This window comes from Ruditapes philippinarum, unplaced genomic scaffold (genome assembly GCF_026571515.1).
Source record: "Ruditapes philippinarum isolate M1 unplaced genomic scaffold, ASM2657151v2 ctg9_1_1_1_1, whole genome shotgun sequence".
Lineage (NCBI taxonomy): Eukaryota > Metazoa > Mollusca > Bivalvia > Venerida > Veneridae > Ruditapes > Ruditapes philippinarum.
The window spans coordinates 44,307-55,440 of NW_026865571.1; the positions used below are offsets into that span (position 1 = coordinate 44,307).

At 34.3% G+C, this 11,134-nt stretch overlaps 1 protein-coding gene across 1 annotated transcript; it reads left to right on the plus strand.

The window, feature by feature from the left end:
* Positions 1-313: 313 nt before the first annotated feature.
* On the plus strand, positions 314-10,777 carry LOC132729574 (uncharacterized). Its single transcript, XM_060715357.1, has 4 exons — positions 314-994; positions 1,790-2,021; positions 2,609-2,723; positions 8,541-10,777. The coding sequence occupies exons 1-4, from the start codon at positions 435-437 to the stop codon at positions 9,476-9,478; spliced, it is 1,845 nt and encodes a 614-aa protein (XP_060571340.1). The 5' UTR covers positions 314-434; the 3' UTR covers positions 9,479-10,777.
* Positions 10,778-11,134: the final 357 nt, after the last annotated feature.

Genomic DNA, 11,134 nt, shown 5'->3' on the forward strand with positions numbered 1-11,134 from the left:
GTTCAAGTCAAATGGCTTGTTTTTAAACTCCTCGGTGATTTTGTCGGCGTCTATATTTCGTTCGATATATCTAGATATATTTACGCTTCAAACCTAAACTATATAGAATTTATACAGAAATTCATGCTGGAACTTAAAAAAAATGTCATTTTAGTGTGATTTGAGTACATTAAATCATTTTAATATTTTTGTCATTTATTTGCCCGAGTATCCTTATAAAAAGAGACCAGTCCCCGTTTTTTTTAGGAAAAGTTGGCAACGTCTTTATCAGATCCGCTCATCTAATTATGGCTGACGTCGGATTTTACGCGAAATATCTCGATGTAATTTGACGTCATATCCGCAATCGATGAAACAAAATGGATCTTTTAAGAAAAAATGTTAACCAACATGATATTTAACAACAAAGGGCTTTGCTTTTGAGATGGATTGTCATGGCAGGACCAGTTATTAAATTTACGGAACGAAAGCGTGAAAAGTTTGCAAAATTTGTTGGATTTACGCAGTGGGTTTGCATTTTACCATCTTTTATGTGTCTGGTGTTAGCATTATATGTACAGTTAGTGATAGAAGCTAAAATAAATTTCATTGAAGACTACAACGGCACGATACTTCCTGGATTCCTTCTATTTTGTGGATTTTTCGGATTGTTTTCGCACATTTTATGTGGTAAAGTAGCTTATACCAACAGGTTACCTGAAAAAAGGGAGAAATGGATGAAATTTTTGCTTCCTGCGCTAATTGTAACATTCGTCATATTCTTAGCTGAATTAATTTCTGGAGTAATGTGTTTTGCGCATATTCAAAATTTGGAGGAATCATTTCAATCCGGCATTAAGGCTGCGATGTCTGCTTACAAGGATGATGCGACAACTAAGGAGGAACTTGACATATTGCAGTTCGAGTATGAATGTTGTGGTAGCAAGGATTATATGGATTGGTTTTCTGTTGCCTGGATTCATCCCGACTTCAGGAGTACAAAGTCACGAACAAGGTATACATGTATTTTTATGAAAACAGTGCATTTGTTTCCAAATACCGTAGGTGTATGTGTAGGCAAGATTTTAGTTTATGTAATATTCGACTTAAAAGTAGCCTTATATTGAATTATAAAATATCTATCTATCGATCGATCGATCGATCTCTATCGATCGATCTATAAAATATAAAATGACAAATGATCTTAATTGGCAAACCCTTGAACAGCGTCGAAACATCATTGCTTTAACCTACTTGTATAAAATCCAAAACAACATTGTTTTTGTTGACCACCAACACCTTACTCAAACTACTCGAGGACACAATATCATCAAAATTCTTTCTTTCCTAGGAGATACGTCTTTGGAATAGCCTTCCTGTCTAGCCCCAGTTTAAACATCTTTACTGAGAGGCTTGACCCATTCTATGAATTCTAAATCGCACACTATGTCTTTTAAATTAATAGTCTTGTAGAACTTTTATTTTTTTAACTTTTTAAATTTGCATATCAATAATTTCTTTTATTAACAAATCAGAATTTATTGTTAAGCAGTATGATGAATATGTAGATGTACATGCAACAAAATATCGACATTAATTGTAACAATATAGAAAAAATATCGAGATGAATCAGTACTGTAAACAAACAGTCGCCAATAAAATATATAAATAAAATAGTTTACATAAATATATTATAATTAACTATAGAAAATGATAATAATTATGCTGAGCGCTATTGGCTGAAACAAAGTTTTTGCCCATAAAGACAGTGTGTTTTATTAAGATTACATGATCTTTACTCATTATTCAGCGACTTAAACAAGACGGTACTTGACAGCGTCCCATTTAGCTGTTGTAATCCACAAACTTTGCGCCCGTGCATTCAACATCACGTGCACGACAATAACCTACACTTCAACTACGACTATCGAAAGGAAACAACACTGTATAGCAACGGATGTACGGAAAAACTGATGTCGTTTTACAAACATTCAGTTCTGATGGTAGCTGGTGGACTGGTTTTTATCCTGTCAAGTATAGAGGTAGGTACCAAACGTTTATCCTGTCAAGTATAGAGGTAGGTACCAAACATTTTTCTTATATATACTAACAGGATATTTTTAATAACAAATATAATATATAATTGACTGATATAGCACCATATTTCAGAGGCAACATTAAATAATAAGAGTTAAATATATGGAATTTTATCATGTGAAGTGGTAATGATATCCATATTAAAAAAAAAGAAACACACACCTTTTTATTTAATTTTGCTACGCAGTTGCAATTGTACAGCGCGCAGCAATACATTAATTAAAATTAGGTGCGGGACACAGTTAGAATCCAATACACAATTCATTACAGTCATCTTGAACTTTCTTTTAAAAACATAACCAGACAATTTCCGATGGTGAAATGCATTGCTGAAGCTACTGTCTGCAACAGAGAAACATCTGAGAAAGAAGTTCAAAAGAGAAATAGAGGATATTCAAGTTTTTTCTATAAATGCAATATTGCCGCTGGATAACAATTGTATATTAATGTTTATTTCACGTGAATAATTTGTATAAAGAACTGCATGTTCGTCTTTTTTTAAACATGAATTGCATGTGACTTTTCTTTACAGTTTGAGCTGATTATATGTATGCGGTTACTTCAAACGGCAGTGGCGTCATCGCTAGAGTCCTATGATCAAGAAGGTCCATCATATGGGTATCTGTTCGGTAATCCGCAGAAAACAGGTAAATAAAAAAATAGAATCTACTATCCTTTTTTAAATTCTTAATTCGACAAACCTATTTGAGCTAAACTTTGATTAGAACTGAAATTGCAAGTTGGAGTTTGAGACGATATTTGTTTTGAGTGAATATATTATATACACATGTATCTCACAGAGAAGTGGGGAAAATTGTAACATTGTGAAAACAATAAGCGCGGGAAACATAAACTTGTTAATAAGATGACGTCAGACGATCAACGTTGCGGGAACAAAAATACAATTTTAGTGCTTATATATGAATCATTCTTGCATATTAGACAGAGCCGCGTTACCGCGGTAAACAGTTACCCTCGAGCTAGATATTCTGGTCTGTACCAACAGCCCCGGTATAAGATATTTAACAAATAATACATGGCCTTAAGGGCAATATGCAAGTTTACGGACTGATTGGTCAGACTGAGGAAGGTATATGACCCGAAGCGCAGCTGAGGGACATATACCTTCCGAGGTCTGTCCAACACACAGGCGCTAGTCACATAATCAAATATTTTACATAATCGGTCTATATATGTATATAAAGATATATCTTTATATACATATATAGACCGATTATGTAAAATATTTGATTATGTGACTAGCGCCTGTGGTCCAACATGTCCGTAAACTTGCATTTAGCCCGAAAGGCCATGTTTTATTGTCCCCCGCCTTTTCGAAGAAAAAAGGGGGATATAGTAATAGGCTCCGTCCGTCCGTCACACTTTCGTGTCCGGTCAATAACTTTGTCATTCATCAAAGGAATCTGAAATAACTTGGCACAAATGTTTGTTATAATAAGACGATGTGTCATGCGCATCAACCAGACCCCTTCCTCCAGGGTCAAGGTCGCACTTGCTCATTCAACGTCAACATTGTCCATTTGATGGTATACTTTGTGTCCGGTCCATAAATTTTTCATGGATCAAAGGATTTTGTAAATACTTGCCACAAATAGTCACTATAATAAGACAATGTGTCGTGCGCAACACCTGCATCCCTACCTCCAAGTTCAAGGTCACACTTAGAGGTCAAAAGTTAACATAGTCTGTTTTAGGGTATATTTATTGTCTGATCTAGAACTTCTTCGGTTTTTGAAATAACTAGGCACAAATAGTCACAATAAATAAGACAATATGTCAGGTACAACACCTGCACCCCTACCTCCAAGGTCAGGGTCACACTTAGAGGTCAAAGGTTAACAGTCTGTTATATGGTATATTTTGTGTTCAGTCCATAACCTTTTCATAGATCAAGGGATTTTAAAAATACTTTGCACAAATAATCACATTAATAAGATGATATGTCAGGCGCAAAACATGGGTCCCTACCTCAAAGGTCACACTTAGAGGTCAAAGATTGACATAGTCTGTTATAGGGTATATTTTTATGTCCGATCTATAACTTCTTCATAGTTCAAGGGATTTTGAAAATACTTGGCACAAATAGTAATAATAATAAGACGATATGTCATGCACAACACATGCACCCCTACCTCCAAGGTCAAGGTCACACTTAGAGGTCAAAGGTTAACATGATAGATTTTTAAATTCTGTGTTTCATTTTACTAGTTTTCTTTAATAAATTTATTGTTGCACTTGCAGATCTAGCATTGAAATAATTTTGGACTGAAAGTCCTGAGATTCATACCTCAATCTTTTGAAATAGCACAATTTTATGCTTCATATAAAACTTCCCCGAGGCGGGGGACGTTGGTAACTCTGTTACAAATTCTTATTTGTTATATTATACCGAATCTAAATCATTTTATCCCTTTTGTTGCTGACATTTTAACTATAATTTGCTTTCAAATAATAATTTATTTGTTAAGTGTGTGAAATATCTCAAACCCTAGTCGGATTTATTATTATTATTTTCAAGCGATACAGAAAAAAAATCATGCTCTTCTTTTGTTATTCATTTTTTGTTAATCAAATTGAACAGGCAAAAAAACCCGAAATTTAAGATTTTAAATGACGTCATCCAGGCAATATAAGAATTATGGACCGCCCCGGTCTTAATGCGGTTTATGTACCGGGTGGTGGCATACTAAATATAGAAAGACGTATGCAAATGAAATGTAATATATAGAGGATATTGAATGAGTGTAAGTTCAATACTGAATTTATTGCACGAGTTGAATAAAATTATATTATGCGAGCCTCTGGCGAGCATACTATTATTTCATTCCACGAGTGCAATAAATTCAGTAATGAACTTACACGAATTTAATATTCTACTTATCACACACCCAAAATAAAGATCGTTTAAAGTGAAATAAGAGTCATTTTTCATTGACGCGCCTATAGTATAACGCTAACATTTAGCGCGTCTTTACACTATGTTTGCATAACGCTAATGACGTCACGTCAAAATATATGCTCTGCCGTGCAATACCCTATTTACGGAGTCGCAAAATCGGCACGGATGTTTGATAAATAAGATTTATCACGTACACGTGCCGCTTTTGCGAATCCGTAAAAATGGTATTGCACGGCCGTGCATATATTTTGACGTTATGTCATTTGCGTTATACAAACCTACGTAATTGTTAGTTACATTATAAGCGCGTCAATGATAATACGATTTTTTTCGCTTTCAACGGTAAATTTATTGTGGGTATATGATAAATAGATAGAGAATATTCAAGTTTTTCTATAAATACAGTATTTATTTTCATCGAGTTGTATGAAAATAAATATTTCATGAGTGGCGGTAGCCACGAGTGAAATATTATAATTTTCATACTACAAGATGAAAATAAATCCTTGAAAACTTGATTTTTCTGTTTATTATATACATAGAGGATATTTGTTAAGTTCAGTGTAAGGTCGGAATATATTTCACCGAGTGAGCACCAAAAGGTATATTGAGCGAAATGTGAACTTTTGGTGTTCACGAGGTGAAATATATTTCGATCTTACACTAAACTAAACAAATTTTCTTTTTATTACATGCAATCAAACGTTAAAAAGGACATTTTTACCTATTAATACACTTGTTACTATATATAGTAACAAATTGCCTATGATTTCAACTGATTATGAGTGTCACGTGACCTATTATGAGTTTGCGGCCCGGGGCCGAGAACTAGTTATCAGCCCGCAGAACATGTGCACGTGCACAAACTGAAACAATGACGTCATATTTTACGTCATGAAACAGTTAACTGTAAAAGTGAAAGTAGACTGACAGCACATCGTATTTAGTACAAACACATTTTTGTTACTGTTGAAATTTGAAGAAATAATACGACAAATTCAATCCGAAAAAAAAAGAAAATAAAACTTGCTTCTTTGAACACACAAACAGTAAACATCTCCGTACAGAACACAAGAATTTCAACCAAAGAACTTCAAAGTAGATTTCTATTTGTTGTTGTTGTTTTTTTTTCTTTTTTAAAAATGCTACTATTAGATCTACCAAGTGTCAGAGTAGGGCCGGAAGGTGATAATCGGCCCTGAATGAATAATGGCCCTCGGGCTAAAGCCCTCGGGTCCATTATTCATTTTGCGGGCCGATTATCACCTTCCTGCCCTCTCCTGCCGTGTATTAACCTCTTATTAATACACTTGTTACTATATATAGTAACAAAATCGCCTATGATTTCAACTGATTATGAGTGTCACGTGACCTATTATGAGTTTGCGGCCCGGGGCCGAGAACTAGTTATCAGCCCGCAGAACATGTGCACGTGCACAAACTGAAACACTGACGTCATATTTTACGTCATCAAACAGTTAACTGTAAAAGTGAAAGTAGGTTGTCAGCACGAATCGCTTTATTTCTATTATGAGAGCTTAAGCGTATTTAGTACAAACACAATTTTGTTACTATTGAAAATTGAAGAAATAATACGACAAATTCATTCCGAAAAAAATGAAAATAAAACTTGCTTCTTGATTCTACTGCTTTGAACACACAAACAGTAGATTCTAAACGTCTCTGTACAGAACAGTAGAAGAGTAGACAAGAATTTCAACGAAAGAACTTCAAAGTATTTGTTGTTGTTGTTTTTTTTTTTTTTTTTTTTTTTTTTAAAGATGCTACTTTTATATAGATCTACCAAGTGTATTAAAGACATTAATACACGTCAGAGTAGGGCCGGAAGGTGATAATCGGCCCTGAATGAATAATGGCCCTCGGGCTAAAGCCCTCGGGTCCATTATTCATTTTGCGGGCCGATTATCACCCTCCGGCCCTCTCCTGCCGTGTATTAACCTCTTAATAATAAATGAATAGCGCGCCAAATAATTATACAACGTGACGTCATTTACGACGTCACGTTATTAAGTTGGTTTCCAGTACTGTGTACGCTGGTATTTCACTGAAACAACGTGAGGGGCTTAAATTCAAAACAAATTGATAATTTCACTGTTTCAAACAGTGAAATTATCAGTTTTAATTCACTGATATATTTCTATAAACCATCGAAAAGCATGTAATAAATTTTTCTCTTCTTTTTTTTAACATCTCATTTTTGTATATTGGCTGAATATTTAGCAGAAAGTAGTCCGGCAAGACACCAGTGAAAATACGGCAAATGAAAATACGCATTTTATTTCATCAACATTTCTCAATATTTCATTGATATAAAATAAATAGAGGATTTCTGGTGTTCACGAATGAAATATTTTAATCTTACATGCAAAACAAATAAATTATGCTATTTAAGTGATTTTAAGTATTTTTTTACTGATTTTGTCGCGTAACATCGCGCATTCTCCTTTGTGGCGTCATCACATCATGACGTCACATCATCAATTTTGAAATATAGTTCTGTTAAACTTTCTTTATTTCATGCTTTCCAGTGTTTTATTGTAATATATCAGATGATTATATTCTGAAAAACCACTAGTGAAATTTATAAAATATAATTTTCACTGTAGCCGGACTATATCTGAATGCGGATGAAAAGAAAATCATAACTAAATGGAATAACAGGCAAAAATAAATGCCGTCGTACGTAAATTTTGCTTCTTTAGGAAAAGTAAGTCGAACTCACCATAAATCATGTTAAAAATGTAACAAAATTAGAGAAATTTAACAGAACTGTATTTCAAAATTGATGACGTGACGTCATGATATGATGACGTCACAAAAGAGAATGCGCGACGTTACGCGGTAAAATCAGTAAAAAAAATACTTAAAATCACTTAAAAAACATTAAATAAATAGAAAATTTATTTGTTTTACATATAAGATTGAAATATATTTCATTCGTGAGCACCAGCTATTATATTTTCACTCGTGGCTACGCCACTCGTGAAAATATTGCATCTGGTGTTCACTCAGTGAAATTATATTTCAATCTTACATGCAAAACAAACAAATATCCTCTATATATTTTTTTTTTACATTTTTAACATGATGTATGATGACATGACTTTCTTTTCCTAAAGAAGCAAAATTTACGTAATGCGGCTTCTTTTTCTGCCTGTTATTCCATTTAGTTATGATTTTCTTTTCATCCGCATTCAGATATAGTCCGGCTACAGTGAAAATTATATTTTATAAATTTCACTAGTGGTTTATCAGAATATAATCATCTGATATATGACAGTAAAACACTGGAAAGCATTAAATAAAAAAATATATTCGTGTAGGTTCATTTCTGCATTTATTGAACGAGTTGAATAAAAATATATTGTTCGAGCCTTTGACTTACACTAATTAAACATCCTCTATATAAGCAACAACACATTAATCAATTAATATGCAAACTTACTTTATTTAATTACGTCATAAAAATAATGTTAATACTATTAATACATTTATTATTTTTATCATGTTTGTGAAACTTTAGGCGCAGATTCAACTGGAGGAACGACGCTGCTTGATACGACAGGGGAGACCACTACAGCGGATATCACGTTTAGTATGGAGGACGGAGAGTTTGACGAAGAACGTTACGTTAATTTGGATCCAGTTTACGAAAACGTTGGGCAGTTCGAAGTTGGAGCTGACGATGAACATATCTATAACGAAGGAGCTGTTGAAGGTTATCTTGCCGGAAAGTTTGCTCGATCAAAGGAAAGGTTTGAGCATCTTCAGGAAGGCGGATATGAGGCTCTACATCCAGCATACATGGCTCCAGGCATCCCTGTTGCCCCGCCGCCGCCACCGCTTCCTAATGTTAATTTCAACAGATCACCAACAAATCTTCATGAAGTCCGGTCTAACTATGGAAGTTATTTGGCCATGGATTTTTCGAATTCGTCATGGGCAAAATATCTCCCCGCGACAGAGAAAGTACCAAAAAGATATAGAAAACACAACAAAGTTCGCGTAAAAAGGCATCCGTTTCCGAGCCCTAAACGTATGTCAAGCAGTCCAAAAGATACATCCGTTATAAATATGCGCCAAAGTAAATCACCATCTATATCTGGATCAGGTACTAGACAAAGGCATACAGAACCTGAACGCAGACGACTTTTAGATAGCAGTCCGCCTGATTTGCTATATAGATCTCCAAATAGATATCCAAATAGAGAGGAACATTTGCAAGAGCCACGACGTTCCCTTTTTGAACCTCATTGTTCATATAAACACAGTGCCACTCAAATCTCTCCTAACAAGATCCTACCTTACGACCGGAATTCCAACATTTTCCCGAGCATGTTTAATTCCGTATATGGAAAACGAAAGTCTCCGCAAAAGAAGTCTCCAGATCGGCGCATTTCTCCTCAGAAAACAAGCTTCAAGTCCGGCGTTTCTTATAAATGTAATCATGCATATGATTAGAGTATATGAACCGTGTCATGACAAAACCAACATAATGGGTTTGCGACCAGCATGGATCCAGACCAGCCTGCGCATCCGCGCAGTTTGATCAGGATCCATGCTTTTCGCTTACAAACCCTATAACAAGTAGAGAAACTGATAGCGAACAGCATTGATCCTGATCAGACTGCTCGGATGCGCAGGCTGGTCTGGATCCATGCTGGTCGCAAACCCATTATGTTGGTTTTGTCGTGACACGGCTCAATTATATTAAAGTGATATATTTTATGCCTTATATAAAAAATAATATTTATAGTGTCCAGAATATGACATTTTGTAGTACAAATATTGATAAAAATGCAAGAGTATTTTGAGTGGAAAGCGTCATTTGTATGAATATATCCGACTTTATGATCTGCTACATATATTTTACTGTGTTCTAACACGTGTATTTAGGACATTCTAACGTGCATGCTTACGGTCGGAATAAGACATAATAATGGGACATGTCAACGCAAAAATGCATTGCACGTAAATTAAATTGTTCAAATCTGTCATAGTATATTTGATATCTTTTTACAAAGGCCAAGGAAGGATTTAAAAACTAGCACAGAAAATTTTCTTAAACTTTGCACGACTTAAGAGAATCAGTTTTTAAACTACCCTGGAAAGTGTTGTTTTTTTCTCTCTGTCTCTCTCTCATGTATAGATTACTCAATGCTACATGACAAGCAACACCTTATTTGATTTTACATGTATATACATGTATGTGTTTCTTAGTTTACTCCCCACCATGGGGCAAAATTTCGACAAATTTTATTCTATGGTTGCTTATGTCAAATGTTAGAAATATTCTTGGAGAAATGCCCCCTTTTGAAGAAAAATGCAGTATGTTTAGTCATTGAAGCATTGCAACATATATTTCCTAATTGAATAGTTTTAAACTTAGCATAGAAATTGAAAATGAAGATTGAAATAAAATGAAATACCGGTTTGCTTGATTTTAAAAGTTATCTGCTCCTGAATGTGACCAAAGTAAAGAAACTCACTTTTATCGGCAGATAGCTCAAAGAATCCCTATTTTTCCGAAACAATTTGTTTTAATCATGACTCTCTTTAATCATGCTTAGTTTGAGAAAAAAAATAATTGCTAGTTTAAAGTTTGTAAAAATATTATAGTAACATTTCCTATACGGGGCATTTTACCTTAGAAATTATTGGCTTAACAAATTCTGTGTATAAAGTTGGAAATCAAACAGTAGTGTCTTTACTATTTGTTTCCGTCTTGTTTTTTGAAAAATAAAACATGTATGGTCCTTCTTTTTTTTTAATTGCAATGCAAAATTTCTTTCAGCTCACATACATTATGAGTTAAACATTCGCTGACGGAAAAGAACACGCACAAATCTGAAATGTTTCACAAAGCAAAAATCCGTACATGTTTCTATTTCTTTACCTTATTGCAAAATATTTGCAAAACAAAATTCTTACATCTTATCAATACAAATAAAACTAATTATGCATGCATTACCGTATTTTCATACAAGTGTGGTCCAAAGGTCGTCTGCGTGGAGTACACATATCTAAATTTTATCTATTGCGAACAAGTATCATAGATAATTTCTAAAATTGCATGCAGATGGCTGGTCGTATGATATACTCTAAAGCACCGGATAG